At 35.1% G+C, this 19,062-nt stretch overlaps 1 protein-coding gene across 1 annotated transcript in view; it reads right to left on the reverse strand.

The window, feature by feature from the left end:
- LOC150109849 (uncharacterized) overlaps positions 1-19,062 on the reverse strand; it is a 232,146-nt gene that overhangs the window by 106,955 nt on the left and 106,129 nt on the right. The window contains exon 6 of the mRNA XM_090396316.1: positions 6,813-6,965. Within this exon, the coding sequence (XP_090252442.1) occupies positions 6,813-6,965 (153 nt within the window). The remainder of the gene's footprint in view (positions 1-6,812; positions 6,966-19,062) is intronic.

Here is a 19,062-nt window from a genome sequence, read left to right on the forward strand (position 1 = left end):
AGATTATGGGTGTGAGCAGATGGCAATATCATATTAAAGATGAAGATATTAGGAAAGAATTTGACATTGTTAACATCCAGGAATGTGTTAGCAGAGTTAATTTCAGGTTGTATGGTCAACAGAATGGGAGACGAAAGATTAGTAAAACAAGTGTTCTCTGTCAGGTTAGCAGGAAAAAAAGAACCAGAGGAAGACCAAGATATAGGTCGATTGATACAGTAAAAAGTACCTTAGAAAATAGGCCTGATAATGTTTGACAGTAACAGATTGATTTGGAGTTGTAGATAGGAAGTTAGTAATACTTTAAGTCTTTAATGAAGTACTATCATATCCTGTACACCTCCTTGAGGGTACATATTAGGAAATTGATGATGATGATTCACCATAAATATTAAAAAGGTAGGGTGACAATATACAACCCTGCCGCACCCCTTTTCTCACTTGAACACTGTTTCTCCAATTGCTGTTTTTCTGAAGTTTCTTTGTTGTCATACAGCTCTCTTATCAAAGAAATAGATGTTCAGGTATACCCCCATTGATCTCATTACAATCCACAGTCTGTTGTGATCCACCCAATCAAAAACTTTCTATAATCAATAAAACAGGTAAATACTTTCTTCTCAAATTCTCTTATTCTTTCCATAATCCATCTCATGTTTGCTATTTGGTCTCTAGTTCCTCTACCTCTCCTAAAGCCTGCCTGTTCTTGTGACATTTTTCTATTCACATATGGCTTCAACCTTTGTTGGATCACTTTCAGCATAACTTTACTTGCATGTGAAATCAAAGCAATGATTCTATGATTCTCACAATCTCGGCATTTGATATTTGGGGGGGGGATTGGAATGAATACTGATGTTTTCCAATCTCTAGACTAGTTTTGATCAAGAAGTTCTGACTTAAAACCTATTGAAAAGAAGAAGGATTATGAATTAAAATCAAAAACTAGATTAATAAATATATTTGCAAAAACATAACTGAAGTAATAATCTCAGCAGCCAGTGAATTCAAAAGCAACAAACAACAAAAAGACCATCAACTTTCAGAAAAATCTTACAACTACTTAAAAAAGAGACGAAACATGAAAAAGACAAAAACTTAACTTCTAAAATAGAATATGCAGAACTGAGTAAAACAATAAAGAAAAAGATGAGAAATGAAATAAGATCTCTTTTTTAAAACTACAAAAATAAAAGAAACAATTGAAAACAATAAAAATATCAAAATACTAAGAAAACACTTGTCAGCTGGCAAAAGTCAAATAACTGCAATAAAAGATAAGAATGGAACTACAATAAAGAACCAAGAACAAATTCTAAGCAGACTAGAAGAATTTTATAAAGAACTCTATAGTGATCCTTCAATAGATAAATCAAATATACATAACTCTTCCCCATCACACATGGAATTCATCTTCCCATTCACTTCAGATGAAATAAAACAAACATTAAAACAAATGTAAAATGTCCTGGTGAAGACCTAATTCACATAGCATTAATTAAATGGGGAGGAAACAACATAATTCATCATATCACAAATTTATAAATCTATGCCTAGAAGAGGGGAAGATACTGCAAAACTGGAAAAATGCTATTCTGATACTTGTAGAAAGTATTTTACCTTGGGTATAATAAATGTTAAAGATACCAAGCTATTTTAAACTTGGTTTTACTCCATTTCCCAAGTAAGCAAACAGAAAACAAGTCAAGTTTGCACCTTCAAATGTTGCAAGTCTAGCTGACCCTGCATGTAGTGCAAAACCAAGGCAACTCATGGTAAAAGTAGAATAAGCTTTGATCACTAATCTTAATATTTACCCTTAATGCAAAGCACATCTCCTGGAGATGTATGATGCTTTGTATTAAAGGCAAGGGACCACTACCCAGACCGGTTTCGACCTTTATTGAGGTCCATCAGTGGGAGCCAGGCTAGAAATACCAAGATTTTAGTAATACAGAGCTTATAAGTATTTTACCAGAACAAGTTACCATAAGGACCTCAATAAAGACCTCAACAATAAGACCTCAATAAAGGTCGAAACTGGTCTGGGTAGTGGGCCCCTTGCCTTTAATACAAAGCATCATACTTTGCTTTGTATTAAGGGTAAATATTAAGATTAGTGATCAGAGCTTCTTCTACTTTTACCATGAATTGCCTTGGTTTTTGCACTACGTGCAGGGTCAGCTAGACTTGCAACATTTGCAGGCGCAAACTTGACTTGTTTGTCTGTTTGCTTACTTGGGAAATGGAGTAAAACCAAGTTTAAAATAGCTTGGTATCTTTAACAAATATTCTGATACTGTTATTTAAAAAAGGAGACAATTAGTATTAGTATTTTCTCAATCTATAAAAATTTCTCACAAAAGTAATAACAAACAGATTAACCCCTCTTCTAGACTCAAATCAACCAGCAGAACAAGCAGGATTTGTAAAGGTTTTAACACAATTGATTATATTCATACAGTAAAACAAATAATAGAAAAAACAGAATACCAATTGCCTCTCTGTTTAGCTTTTATTGATTATGAAAAAGTATTTGATTCCATCAAAGCAATCCAGAATAGGGAGTTCCTGGAGAATATACAGAACTCCTTCAGAAAATATACCACACTGCAACAGCAACAATCCAACTCAACATGAGTAGCAATAAAATATCAATTGAAAAAGGTGTCTGACAAGGAGACTCTCTAAAACCCAAAATCTTTACAGCAGTCCTTCAAAAAATATTTAATAATATAAACTGGACAAACCTTGGTATAAAAATTAATAAAAGCAACACATGTAAGATATGGAGATGATATCATAATTTTTCCAAATACCCCAGAAGACCTACATCATGAAAGTAGAAGTCGATCTAAAAATAAACAGAGAAAAAACTAAAATCATGTTTAATCATTTTGTAACACCAAAAAAAAAAAAAAAAAAAAAAAAAAAAAAAAAAAAAAACATAATAAAAGAAAACAATTTCTTGGAAAGAGTCTCTTCATATACATAATTAGGTTATCTCATTGATCTAAACTGTGGACTCCAAAGGAAATAAATAGAAGAGTTCAACTTGCCTGGATTGTATTCAGAAAATTGAAAATACTAGGAATTACATACAGTCAGGGCGCATGATTACAATGGAATCTCAATATGCGTGCAGTAACGTGTTATAGAAGTAAATAAAAAAAAATAATAATAAAAATTAACATATATAAAGATTATTTTACACAATTTTGTATGACAATTTCCCATACTTTAGGAATAGTAAGAATGTCGTTGCAGTTTAAATATGGTCTGTGTAGTAGGGCTTCAGCACTTTTTTTTATATAAATGTCATGTTTATATAAAGATCTATGTAAAAGTTTCGACTTTTCCCATTGGATCCTATGGTTTGGATTTTCAACTCCGTGTCGAGAGAGAGACCAGATTTCTGCAGTTTGAAAAGACGAATGTGGCCTTGATGTTCCAAGATGTGTTTCTGAACGGATCTACCTGTCTGTCCAAAGTAAGACAATTTGCAGGAGCATGGGATCTCATAAACGCCAGGTAACATCAGAGGTGAGAGTTTGTCCTTAGGAGAAGATTTGGTTGATGGGTTTGTAAGTAGTGGCAAAATTGTATTTCTTCATAATTTTTGAAAGACGTTCGGAGATGCCTTTGACGTAAGGTATTGGAATCCTATGGACTTCTTCTTGTCTAGGTTGATGTGTGGGGAAGTGACCGATGATTTTTTTGAGTTGTTTTAAGATTATATCCATTTAGTATGGCTGTATTTCAATGATTTCTAGTTCTTTGTTTAGAGATTCTTCAAAGGAACAGAATTTGTGTGCTCTGGAAACTAGTGATTTAATGATGCCAAATTTCTGAGATGGATGATGAGCGGAAGAATTGTGAATGTAGCGACCTGAAAATGTAGGCTTGCGATAGAATCTCTACAGGGTATCTCCTTTCTGGATTTACACATTCAAAGAAAAGAAGACGGTTCCATCACCACGTTTGTCTATCGCCAGCCTACATTTTCAGGTCGCTACATTCACAATTCTTCCACTCATCATCCATCTCAGAAATTTGGCATCATTAAATCACTAGTTTCCAGAGCACACAAATTCTGTTCCTTTGAAGAATCTCTAAACAAAGAACTAGAAATAATCAAAAATACAGCCATACTAAATGGATATAATCTTAAAACAACTCAAAAAATTATCAGTCACTTCCCCACACATCAACCTAGACAAGAAGTCCATAGGATTCCCATACCTTATGTCAAAGGCATCTCCAAACATCTTTCAAAAATTATGAAGAAATACAATTTTGCCACTACTTACAAACCCATCAACCAAATCTATAACTTGTTACCTTCTCCTAAGGACAAACTCTCACCTCTGATGATACCTGGTGTTTATGAGATCCCATGCTCCTGCAAATTGTCTTACTTTGGACAGACAGGTAGATCCATTCAGAAACACATCTCGGAACATCAAGACCACATTCGTCTTTTCAAACTGCAGAAATCTAATCTCTCTCAACACGGAGTTAAAAATCCAAACCATAGGATCCATTGGGAAAAGTCGAAACTTTTACATAGATCTTTATATAAATATGACGTTTATATAAAAAAAGTGCTGAAGCCCTACTACACAGACCATATTTAAACTGCAATGACGTTCTTACTATTCCTAAAGTATGGGAAATTGTCATACAAAATTGTGTAAAATAATCTTTATATATGTTAATTTTTATTATTATTATTTTTATTATTATTATTTTTATTTACTTCTATAACATGTTACTGCACGCATATTGAGATTCCATTGTAATCATGCGCCCTAACTGTATGTTATTCCTAGTATTGTTTGAATTACGGTACTTATGATGTCCCAAGATACTTGGGATGAAATATTTACGTATTAAAAGTTATCACTGTGGTTAGTAAGTGTGTTTTTAGTGACAAAACAATGATGTCCCACTCTGTTTAAAAAGGAAGACATTTAACCAGTGTATACTTCCAGTCATCACATATGGTTGTGAAACTGAGTCTCTAACAAAAGCACTGGCAAATAAACTAGCAACAACCCAAAGAAAAATGGAGAGATTAATGCTGGGCATCACATTAAAAGATAAGAAGTCAATCTCATATCATTGACATCATTCTTCACCACAAGTGACTAAAATGGAAATGGGCCAGACATCTATCCAGAAGAGAAGATGAACGATGGACCACCATACTAACGAACTAGATTCCAAAAGATGGGAAACAAGGCCAAGGACGTTCTAAAAGAAGGTGGAGTGATGAACTGTCAAATTTTGTGTGGAAAAATTGGTCAACCATTGCCAAGAACAGAGAAAAGTGGAAAGAAACTGGAGGAGACCTTCATCCAGCAGTGGATAGAAAATGGCTGAAAAAAAAAGAAGATTAGTATATTTGTTTCCAAACCTGTTGATAAATTTCGGTCAATGTATTCACTACTTCATTCCCAGCAGCTCTATAATTCCACAGATACACCATCAGCTCCAGGAGCTTTTCCTTTTAGCAGCTGTTCCATTGCTGATATCACTTCACTTTTCATTATCATGGGTTCTTCAACAAATTCTCTCCTTCCAAATTCTCCTTCAATATTATCTTTCTTGAACAAATCCTCTACATGCTCTTTCCATCTTTTTTTTTCACTGCTTCTTCTTCCAACAAACATTTACGTGAATTACTTTTTACAACTCGTAATCTAGGGATAAACTTTCCTATAACATCATTTATTTTTCTAAACAGATCTCTTGTTCCATCCATAATCCTGCTTTCTTCAATTTCCTCGAACCTTTTCTTTAGATGTTTTTCCTTATCTTTCCTAGTCTGTCTCTGGAAATCACAGTCCGTTGTCTAACACTTTCTTTGTTTTTCTGATGTTTAATTTTTCTTCTTTCCTCTGCTATTGGAGCTTCTTCTGATGACTATTTACAATCTTTCTTTCTTTCTTGTTGCTTTGTTAAGATTCTTCTTTGCTGCTTCTATGACTGTACATTTTGTTTCTTCCCACAGTGCTTCTAATTCTCTTCTTGTCTTCTCTAAACTTTTTAATTTCCTTCTGACTTCTACTTCAAATGCTTCATTTATAGGATCTAAATCAAATCTGATACTGTCCTTTTGTTTCTTCTTAATTAATTTCAATTCAACTTCAGTTATCAATAATTCATGATCTGTCCCACAGTCTGCACCAGGTAATGTTTTTGCTGCTTGGATAGCACTCCTCCACCTTCTGCTGGCAACAATATAATCTATCTGATTTCTATATTCTCCATTAGGTGAAGTCCATGTGTACAATCTTTTTTTATGTTGTTGGAAGCAACTGTTTTCAACACAAAACTCCATCATCCTTTCTCCTGCTTCATTCCTCAGTCCTAAACCAAATTTTTCAGTGATGCCTCATTCTTCTTTTTCATCCACTTCTGCATTCCAATCACCTAATATCAAAAGAAAACCTGTTTTACCAGTACTATATAATACTTGTAGCAAGCTGTTGTAAAATTTTTCTACCTCATCCTCACTTGAATCTGTAGTGGATGCATACACCTGTATGAGTGTAACATTCACTGGGTATGCCTTTATTCTGATTAGAATTATTCTATCTGGCAATGGATTATAACCCAATGTATTTTCTGTATTCTCTTCTAACTTTGAATGCTACTCCATTTCTTTGAAGTTTTTCATGTCGTTTACATTTTGCTAAAAAAAAAAAAACCTTTCAATGAATTTAATTTTGTAGCTATTCTAAATATAAGTACATAACGATTCATTCATTCATAAATAAGTAAAATTATAATTTAAACTAGTATACCAGGTGGAGAAATTGATGATCCATCATGATCTTTAATTTTCTTTTCCTTGTTTTTGACTGGAGAGATTTCTTTGCAAGAAACAGTGGGAAACTTGACGAAAGTTAGAGAACTGTTTTCAGGAGAATCCCATGCATTTTGCACTTTTGATTTAACTAAAAAAAAAAAAAATCAGCAGTAAACATTTAAGAAATAAATATAAGTGTTGTGAACAATATTATAGCACCACAGAAATTTATTATTTATTCAAATTCCAAACATCACTTCTTTTGTTATTATTTCAATATGCTTGAACTGACATGACTTTGAATCATGACTATATTTAGTGGAATAGGAAATGAGCTTTGGCATTCAAGATTTGAGAATTGTTTTTAATATGGAAATCTAAAATATTCTGACATAATTATTGTAGACATGCAGAAATATTTGCTTGATGACAGGCAAGGCTGACAATATACATCTAGATAATCTTAACTTGGCAAACAGGAGAAGTTCATTATATCATTTTATATTAAAAGTTTAATGCAACAATAAGTACTTGAAGAACTGCTGAAAAGGTAACAAAGAATGAACTGTTCAACCATATGACATTTTGCTACTGTTTAGCTGCTTTTTTTTTAATCAAATGCTTCTTCTGTTAGAACTGCTCACATTGTTCTGTTTATACCATTGCACAGTCGTACTATTTTTATAATGACTAATTTTCAGGCTGAAATATTTGGCTATTAAAGTTTAGGTGCTTTATTCATTTATGAATTAGTCTTACCCTTATGACCCAAGTATCTCTTAAAAAAATTAGCCTATCCCATTACTTGGAAATATTACACCACATAATGTAGGTGTTCACTGGTACATGCCATATTATAAGATCTGTATGCAAATCATTCTGACATTATGTTAAGATGTCCTACTTTGTGAAATTTGTTGTGAATGGAATATATTTCCCAGTTAAAAATAAATTCCACCTGTGCTACTGTCCTGCTGTTTCACTTTTCATTAATTAATATATCATATGCCTAGAATATGTCTACACTGTTGTTCTTTCAGATTCCTACAAAAGACATCCTTGTGACATGACTCCTCAGGAACTCATGTTGCTCAGAAGTGATTTGCATACATCCCATAAGTTAAATCTCAACTCCTAGATACAGTGGTCTAATGTTCAGTATACTGCTAGTTTAGAGGTAGAAATTATTTTTTTTTAATTGGTCAGAAGGTATATTGTACTTGACAGTCATCATGAAGATACTTCATGAACAAACCTTTTTGTTAACTTTTTACACTTAGATAAAGGTTGTACAAAAGGAAGAATACAATTTCTTGTCAAGTATAATTTTACAACTTAGCGTTTTGGCTAAATGTCTCTTATCCCAAATTCCATGTAATTCATTAAGTTGGTACCTCACTATGCCATCATCTTTGCTTATTCCATTATCTATTTCCAAATTTAATGTCTCCTTCACTAAAAATTGTGCCTAAATAGCTGAAATAGTTTACTCATTCTATAGGTTCTTCATTGAGAACTATTTTTATAGTTTGTCTTTTTTATTTCTGGTTTTCATGCCAAATTTGCTAATAATTCAGTTTAGTAAAGAATCCTGATAGAACAGATTTATTTAAGTGTATAACAGCTCTGGCATAAAATAAAGAGGTATGAATATACTCTGCTTTTGATATCAAGTTTATCGCAACTTTCCTTTAATGCGATACATTAGACAACAAGTGATCAATGGTCATATACCTGCTTTCACATCAAATTATCTTACAGTCAATCTTTCAATTCTAACTACCAACTTACAACTTAAGGTACCAAGAAAAAACTTGTCAAAATGTTACCATTGTTATGGTGTAAATAGGACATGCAGAGAAATATAATGTTTCTACTTATCATAGGCCTTTTCTAGATCTAAAAATTTACATATAAATCCTTGTTACATCTGCATGATTTCTTGATATTTATCATAAAGTAAAAATCTGATCCTGACAACCCCTATTCTGCCTGAAAGATGACTATATCATTTCACCAAGTTTCTCTTCCACAATTTTTCTTTACTTCTTCTCCAGTGCTTACATAAATCTTACTTAGAATACCCAGTAGAAAAGCTGCTACAATGTTTGCATTTATCGCCCCCTCCCCTTCATTTTATTTTATTTCATAAATGAGCTCTATGAGAGATCTGCTACTAACAACTAGATTCAACCAGTGGCACACTCAGGATTTAATCTTGGAGGGGGCCGAGCGCTCAGGATTTAACCTTTGGGTGGGGGGGCGAGTTGAGTAGATGTTTTGCGAATACACACTACACATCGCATATGACCAATAACTGATCATCTGCAGTGATCGCTAATTCATAAGTAGCACACAACATAAATAAAAAAAATGAATTTTAATTAGGAAAAGATTTTTGGAAATTTTTCTAGTGTTTTTTCCTTTTCTTTGGGGGGTGCCTGGGCCCCTTGGCTCCCCATCTGGGTGCGCCACTGGATTCAACTTTCCTGCCAGGCCTTCAAGGATTTTCTGATGGCGTTTTCTACTTCAAATATTGATATGTACTTTTGAAAGCATTTCTCTTGAATATTTTTATACCCACTGTTCTGTCATTTCAGTTAAACAGTGTTTAAAAGTAATTACTAAAGACATCCAGAATCTAGACTTATGTTAACTTTAATGTCAACATTAACTCCGTGTTTATGTTAACTTTATCATCTCTGATTATTTTACTGTACTCTTATCTCTATTTATAATGCTATATATTTATATGCCTCAGAACATTTTGCCACATTCATGATTCTTATTCTTACTAAATATTCACATGATTTTTGTATTTCAGTTTGAAAATAACACACTGTCATTTGATGATAGCTGATGAACTGCAGCCAAGGAGAATTGAAGTTGTATCGCAGGATAGTGAAAGGAGCTCATTTGAGGCTATTTGGTGTGCGATTGAGACTGGCAGAATAAAATATACAGTTGGGTGCTGCTATAGGCCTGGTGATGGAATAGATGGTGATGGATGCATAAACAAATTGATGAAATGAGTGGAAGGAGGGTAATTATTATGGGGGATTTCAACTATGGTAATTGATTGGAAGGAGGAGAGGACACATGTAAGGAAGGAAATGGATTTTATTCAATTATTAAGGGATAACTATCTGAGACAGCCTGTAATTGAAAATGGGGTGTGAGAGTGCTTGACCTGGTAACAGCATCTCAGAATTTTGTTTCATATGTTGCCACCTATTGGTGAGAGTGATCATAAGGTCTTGACCTGGGAGGTGGCTAAAGGTGTGGAATTTTCGATTAAGACAGGGTATATGTGGAATTACCATGCTGGCAAATATGACAATCTTAGGAGATTGCTTGGATCAGTGCCATGGCATGTACAACTGCAAGGGCTGGACATCGATAGAGCATGGGAAGTGGTCAAGGAGCATTTACAGGAGGTTATGGCTCATTGTATATCTAGGGTCCGAATAAATGGATGAATAACACCATTAAGCTTGAGCTGCAAAAAAAGAAACAACTGTGGAGGGAATTTAAAGAAAGGGGTGACATGCAGGCACACGAACAGTATAAAGTGCAGGCCAGAAGGGTAACGAGTGTGGTAAAAAAAGCAAAAGCGGATTATGAAAGGAAACTAGCTATGAGAGAATCCCAAACAGTTCTTTCAATATGCTGCAAGCAAGAAAAAAACTGTACACGGCAAAATGATTTTAAGGAATGACGATGGCAAGGAGGTCACTGAATCAGTCGATATTGTGGAGTTACTGAGCGCACGCTTTGCAAAAGTATATCATCCAGGAGGTGACATTGAAAAAATGAAGGAACCATTAGTTTATATGGGAATTGTGATGAATGAAGTGGAAGTGAATAGTCTATTACAGAACCTTAATGTGAATACATCTGTGGGATTGGATGGTATACCGGCATGGGTCTTGCATGAAGCGGCTAAGGAATTATCAGTGCACTTGACCATGTTGTTTAATCTGAGTCTCGGGTCTGGTTTAGTCCCAAAGATGTGGAAAGAGGGGAAAATAGTTTCACTGCATAAAGGAGGATCCAAGACTACGGTTGCAAATTACCGACCGATCAGCATATCAGGAGTCATTGTCAAGGTCTTGGAGAAAGTAGTCAAGGGAAAAATACAGGAATGGATTGATGAAAATGAGATACTGTACAGGGGACAGCATGGCTTTGTGAAGGGTAGATCATACCTCAGTAACTTGCTCAAGTTTTATAACAAGGTGACGGCTGAACTGGATAAGGATAATGGGTTTACAGTGATACTGCTGTACCTGGCAAAGGTATTTCACAGGATACCACATGGAATTCTAATCCGTAAACTACAACATATGGGAATGGATACAGGGTTGGCGAGATGGATAAGTGGGTGGTTGATGGAGAGATATCAAAGAGTAGTTAATTCAGGGGTAGAGTCCAAAAGACAGCCTGTGACTAGTGGTGTGCGGCAGGGTTCTGTTCTTGGACCACTGCTGTTTAATCTGTTCATTAACGATACAGGGAAGGATCTAAGTGGAACAGCTCATTTGTTCGCTGATGATGATGCAAAGTTGGGTAGGGCGATAGTGAATGCAGAAGATGTCAAAATCTTGCAGGATGACTTGGATAGATTGGAGTTCTGGGCTAAGGAGAATGGATGTCAATTTAATGTGACAAAATCTAAGGTTATGCATTTTGGGGTGAAAAGATTAGCAGCAGTATACCACATTGGTGGAACTGTACTCCAAGAGATTGATGACGCCTGGAACTTGGGAGTGTTGGTGGATAAGGAGATGAAGTTTAGGGGGCACATTGCAAAAGTAGCTAAATCAGCTCATCAACTCACTTGGTTGTTGAAAAATACCTTGACGAGCAGAGACAAGCAAGTTATTGTACCTCTGTGCCGAGACTTGATAAGACCTCATCTGGACTACTGTGCCCAGATTTGGTCACCTCGGTTCCTTCTTGATTGGGAGGGGGTGGTGAGAATCCAGAGGCAAGTGACTAAGATGATAGCAGGTCTATGGAATGAACCATATGAGAACAGGTTGAAGATTTGTGGGTTGCAGAAACTAGTTGATAGGCGGAAAAGGGGAGATATGATTGAGACATTCAAATTGCTAAAGGGATTCTATAGGATTAATTCAGAGAATATTTTTGAGATCAGGACTGGTGGTGGGAGAGCTAAGGGACATCTATGGAAGCTGGGCAGGAGTGTGGTTAGCAGGGGTGTTAGAGCTGGGTTCTTTACTTTCATCATCATCATCAAATTCCTGCCATGTACCCTCAAGGGGTGTACAGGATATGACAGTACTACATGAAAAAATTACATCATTATTAACTTCCTATCTACAATTTTCCTCCAAATCAGTCTGTTACTTGTCAAGACTCCAACATTATCAGATCTTATATTTCTATCATCTAAGGCACTTTGTATCGTATCAATCCACCTATATCTTGGTCTTCCTCTGGGTCGTTTTCCTGCCAACCTGGCAGAGAACACTTGTTTTGCTAATCTTTCCTCTCCCATTCTATTTAAGTGACCATACCATCTGAGATTAGCTCTGCTAACGCATTCCTGGATGCTGACAATGTCAAGTTCTTTCCTAATATCCTCATTTTTAATATGATATTGCCATTGATGCCATCTGTTCACGCCTTTAATCTTTCTCAGGACTCTCATATCTGCGGTCTCTAGTCTTTGGTCAAGTGTTTTACTTCTGACCCAACTCTCAGATCCATAAGTTAAAATTGGTTTGAACACAGTCTTGTATACAGCTAATTTAGTGTTCCGACTAATTTCTTTCTTATTCCATATGAATTTATTCAATTGACTTCCCACGATACCAGCTTTGCTGATTCTGTTGTCTATTTCTATATTTAGTTTACCATCTTCAGTAAAAATTGTGCCTAAGTAGCTGAAATGTTTTACTTGTTCCACAGGTTCTCCATTCACAACACAGTTGATATTTTCAATGATTCTGCCTATTTTCATTGTATTTGTCTTTTTATTGCTGACCTTCATACCATATCTATTACAACAGCTATTCAATTTAGTCAGAGAATCTTGCAGACTTGTAGCGGATTTATTTAGAAGTATAACATCATCCGCATAAAGCAAAGAGCTGACATTAACATCTCCAATTTTGATATCAGGTTTAATACCACATTCCTTCATAATGTGATCCATATAGATAATGAATAACAGAGGGGATAATGTACATCCTTGTCTCACACCAGATTTAACATTAAACCATCTTCCTGTACTTCCTTCAATTCTAACTGCTGACTCACAACTCAAATAAAGACTAAGTATTGCTTGATATAATGCCCCATTGACACCATATAACTGCAGCGTATTGAATAGCTTCTCTCTTGGCACCTTGTCATATGCATTTTCCAAATCGACAAAACTTAAATACAGATCTTTGTTATATTCCCATGCTTTCTCGACTATTTGTCGTAAAGTGAAGATTTGATCCTGACAGCCTCTATTTGGCCTGAATCCAGCTTGTTCTTCACCAAGCTTTTCTTCCACAATTCTTCTCAACCGTTTCTCAAGTATACTTGCATAGATCTTGCCAGGAACACTCAGTAGGGAAATACCTCTGTAATTCTCACATTCAGTTTTATTTCCCTTTTTATATATGGGTACTATGAGAGCTCTACTCCAATCATCGGGAATTCGTCCCTCTGTCCAGGCTTTCTGAACTATGCAGTGCAGCCACTGTAAGACTCTTATACCACCATACTTCAGCATTTCTGGTCGAATATCATCTACTCCTGCTGCCTTTCCACATTTCAAGCCTTTGATGGCTTTTTCTACTTCAAGTATGGATATGTATTCCTGACTGCATGCCTGGTCAGTGTTTTTTATCACTGTGCTGTCATCACTGCTTGTTTCATTTAGCAGTTTTTCAAAGTAATTACTCCATACTTCAAGGATATCTTTTTCTCCTGTTTTCATTTCACCTTTATCATCTCTAATTCCTTTTACAGCACTCTTTCCTCCATTCCTAAGCTTCTTCAACAACCTCCAGAATATTTTGCCACCTTCTTGATATTTATTTTCTATATTCTTGCCAAAGTCCTCCCATGACTTTTGTTTAGCTAGTTTTACACACTGTTTAGCTTTCTTACATTTGTCTCTGTATTCTGTAAGAGTAAAAGCTGACTTATTTGCCAGGAACTTTTGATATGCTTTCTTCTTTTCCTTCACTGCCTCTTTAACTTCCTGTGTCCACCAGGGAGTTCTGATTTTTTTATCTTTGCACACAACCTCACCACATGCCTCTCTGGCAGAATCAATCAATGTTTCCTTCAGAGTTTGCCACTGAATCTCCAAGGTTTGATTCCTGTTCTCAAACTCTTTCATTTTCTTTTCAATATTATTTCTGTATTTTAGTCTACAGTTTACATCTGAGAGCTGCTCAACTTTTATTCGCTTTAAAACTTTCTTACATGTTATTCTTTTCAATATGAAATTCAATTTTATCCTGCTCAAGACTAAATAGTGATCACTTCCAATTTCAAATCCTCTGTACACTCTGGTGTCCTGCACCAGGGAGAAAACATCACTATCAACAATAACATAGTCAATGAGACTTTTCTTATTCCTAGCCTCTTCTCTCCATGTGAATTTGTGCACATTTTTATGTTGGAACATGGTGTTAGTAATAACCAGTCCATGTCCTGAGCAGAAATCCAACAGATATTTGCCATTATTATTAGCTTTGCTCTTTTCTCCAAATTTTCCCAAAATATTTTTGTATGTCTCACAATCATTTCCTACTCTACTATTTAGATCCCCAACAAGGACCAACTTTTTCTTTTTCATTGTGTCAGTTGCTTTTTCTAAAGCCTCAAAAAATTCCTCCACTTCTACCTTAGTAGAACCTTCTGTGGTTCCATAGGCACAAATAAGTCTCATTGTCCAGTTCCCCATTCTCATATTTGCCCACATTACTCTACTTGAAACTGCCTGCCATTCAAGAAGATTAGCCTCGTATTTTGTGTTGAATACTATGGCTACTCCTTCTTTTCCTTGATTGTTATTGCCTGAATATAACATTTTGTATTTATTGCTCAGAAAGATCTCACCAGTTTTGGTCTTTTTTGTTTCAGTCACCCCTATTATGTCGATCTGGTACTTATCTAATTCCTCAGCTAGCTCCATTTCTTTGCCATTCAGGCTTCTTACGTTGATAGTACCGATCTTTAACTCTGGTGATGTTGAGTTGGGGTTTGTTTTCAGATTTGTTCCAGTAGCTGACTTTTCGCTGTTCGCCCTGGTTCCCTGGCGAAAACAACGGGGGCCTTGTTTAACCGGGCGACGCCCCAGCCGGCATGAAATTGTCATGTTGTACCATCATTTTTTTATTTTGGTTTAACCAATAAGAATACAATTTGGTCGGCTAAATCCCAAATTGCCAGCCCATCCTCGTTCGTTCAGTATCAAAGCAGATACCTAACAGGGTGCACCACGAGAAGGTGAGGATTGGACATTAGGTCAGAAGCCCTGGTCGGTTCTCCGCATTCCTTTAAAGGCTATGTGGAGGTCTCCTCTCAGTTATACAGCTTTGACCCTTAAGCACCCCTCTTTTACTTTACTTTACTTTTAGAGTTCTTTACTTTTAGAGTGGTAAATGAGTGGAATAAGCTGCTAGAGTCTGTTGTGGGTGCTATGATGGTGAGCGAGTTCAAGGCAAGGTATGATAGATACTGTGAGAATGTCGTATAGTTGTGTGGACATGATGTTTAGGACCTCCCTCGATGTGTCTAAGGACTCCCTGGAGTCGCCCAAAATAATAATAATAATAATACTTTGCTTGTGCTAAGATGTAAAAATTCTTAATTTCATGTCATAAGTTTCTCTCAAAAGTAATATTGCATACTAAAGCTGCTATTTCCTTTCCATAATCATTAAAGCTCAAATATAGTATAATAATTACTAAATGGAATTGTTTTACTGATTCTACTTGTTTTCTGTAGATACTTCTCACACTGATGGTATCGATCCTCAATTCTGCTGAAATGGACTTTTTCAATAGTTAACTCTTTCCTGTTTATTCTGGTTCTCTGGATAAAACTGGAGGATCTTATTTAAATGGACAATAACCTGTGCCAACATGACATTTCATCATATTGTACCATCAACTTTTAACAAATGATTTCATTATTTTATTACCCACATAGATCTGTGGATAAAATAATTTAAAGTTTACAATATCAAGGTTTTGAAAATTATTAAAATTTTCTAGAACCTCAATTTTATATTGGAGTTCTGATGAATGCATACCATATCACAAAATTCATCATCTTAATAAGAACTGAATTAATTTACACACACACACAAAGAAAATACGTTTTCTATATTTTTCCTATATATGGTGTCCTATATATTTTTGGCGCTGCAATGAAGGCAATTTGTTGATTATGTTTTTTTTTTTTAGAATTTTATTTATACAGGGCAATTCACATAGAACTTAACCTAAAGAATTCTATCATGGACCAGAAACTGGTGATACAGATTTGTGTTGAAGCACTTGTGAATTGCTGAGTACTTCATGCTGAGCTATTCAAGGTATGGTAAGTCTTCTGAAACTGATCAGTTTCCATTTGTTTATTTGCAATCTATAACAAAAACTTTGGGTTTAGTTCATATGAACTGTATATTACTTTATATATGCGTGAAAAATTTCACCATTTCCAGGCTCATAATTTTACTATGTTCTGATTTTACAGCAGCATATACTAAATGGCCAAATTTCTTGCACCAAATTTCAAGAATTTCATTCTTGAAATTTAATTATATTGCTTTAAATATATCTGATAAATTCAAAATTATTCAAGCAAACATTCACTGTGCATATCAACAGAACATAATAATTGCAATATTGTTTTCTGAGAAGTATATTTATTGAAAAACCATCAATTCAAGAAAGCTTTAGAAAAAAAATGTATTCTAAGAATTTAGATTGAACATTACTATTAATGTTCATTAGTAAGCAAGTAAGGTTGCTGAGAGAGAGAGAGAGAGAGAGAGAGAGAGAAAATTGTATGTTTATTAATTTCATTATCTTTTAGTCTCCGAAAAGCATTGCCAATTGTATAAGAGAAAATAAAATAAAAATTATGTGAATAACAAAGTTTAATATGCCATCTTTTTAACATTTATTATGCTAGGTTACTTAAAGCAAGTTGTTCAAGCTCACAGATATAAATGGATGTTTCCTTGAAAAAGTTTTTTTTTTTTTATCACTCTTTTCATTCTACTGAAAGGTCATATGCACAGCATGCAAGAGATAGGGAAGAAAAGAAGAAACTAGGAAGTGAGTAAGTTAATGAATGTTTCATTCCAAAAAGGTTACATGCTGAACTACAAAGCAGGAAATTATAACCAACTGAGCAGTATGCTGGATTCTGTGCCATGGTATCAGTTGTTGGATGGAAAGGATATAGACAGTGCATTGGCAGTGTTTAAAAAAATACTTAAATGATGTAATAACAGTGTGTGTCCATAGAGTTTGAAGAATCGAGTAGGAGTGAAATGGATGAGTAATCTAATCAAGCAAGAGATTTGTAAGAAAGGAATATGTGTTCATAAAGATGACGTCTGTTATGAAAATTATAAGCAGCAGATGAGAAGAGTCACAAATGTTGCATGGAAAGCAAATCTGAGTATGAAAAGAAACTGGCCCCACAAGCCAAAGACAATCACACAGAATTATATTGTTATGCTGCAAGTAAAAGAAAGAATGAATATGAAAGAATAACTCTGCTGAATGCAAATGCCATGAGGGCGACAGATACAGAAAGGGTTGTTCAACTAATGAGTGCCCATTTTGCTAAAAGCTATCAACCTGGTGTATGCAACATTGCACTCACTTCTACCTCTTCACTGAATGAAGAAACTCAGATGTATGAGGATGAGATATTAGAGCTTTTGCACAAGTTGAATAAGAATTCAGCAATAGGGACTGATGAGATATCAGCAAGCATGCTAAAAGAGTACTAAGATGAACAGACTAGTCCTTTGACCAGGCTATATAATTTGAGAACAAGCAAGACTGCACGGTAGTGGAAAGAATGTATACTTATCCCATCACACAAGGGTGGTGCAAAGATAGATATATCCAACTACTGATCTATTAGTATCTCTGAAGTGGTGGTGAAGATATCGGAAAAAGTTGCTTAGAGTTTGCATTCAGAAGTGGGTTGACAGAGAATCTCTACTTTGCAATGAACAGCATGAGTTTACTAATGGAAAGTCATGTTTTAGCAATTTGCTCACATTCTATAATAATGTTACCACTGAATCAAACAATGGGAATGGATGCACAACATGATACTTTTGGATTTTGCTAAAGATGCAAATGTTCATGGAAGGCTCTGCATAAATTGGAGAATATGGGTGTGGATTATTAAATATTAGCATGGATAAGAGGATGACTGACAAACAAATATAAAAACATAGGAGAAGTGAGTCTGCAAGATTTAAGGTAACCAGTGATGTACCACAAGAAATCAGTCCTTGTTCTGCTGTTATTCAATCTGTACATTAATGACATTAGGAAGGAGTTGACAGGTGACATACAGCTTCTTTTTTTTTTTTTTTTTTTGCTGATGCAAAGATATACAGAGTAATCAGGAATGTGGCTTAATACATTATTTTCAAATTAATTTCAAAAGGCTGGAAAATAGTGGACATAGGAAAATGGCTGTCAGTTCAATGTTAGTAAATGTAAAGTCAGGCTCTTCGATAAGATTAGATATCCAACGTTATATTATATTGGTGGGATTATGCTAGAAGAAACTGATCAGTAGATAGGAAATTAAAGTTCAAGGGCCATATAGCTAAGATTTCAAATAAAACTCAGAGGATAATTGCAATGCTGACAGAGAATCTCTACTTTGCAATGAACAGCATGAGTTTACTAATGTAAAGTCATATTTCAGCAATTTGCTCACATTCTATAATAATGTTACCACTGAGTTAAACAACAGGAATGGATGCGTAAAAATAAGGATGTTGTTTTGTCTCTTTACAAAGCCATGATAAGACATAACTTGGCCTAATTGTGCACAGGGCTAGTCTCCTGGTTTCCATGGTGATTCTGATACAGTGAAGAGAGTGCAAAGGACGGTGTTGAAAATATTATAATGTGGCATGCTGAATATGAAGATAAATTGAGAATTTGTAGAATACAGACACCAGCAAACAGGAGAAAGAGGGATGATGTGATTGAGAT

Source organism: Typopeltis vanoorti, chromosome 1 (assembly GCF_054136105.1).
Source record: "Typopeltis vanoorti isolate ZY-2024b chromosome 1, IOZ_Tvanoo_1.0, whole genome shotgun sequence".
Lineage (NCBI taxonomy): Eukaryota > Metazoa > Arthropoda > Arachnida > Uropygi > Thelyphonidae > Typopeltis > Typopeltis vanoorti.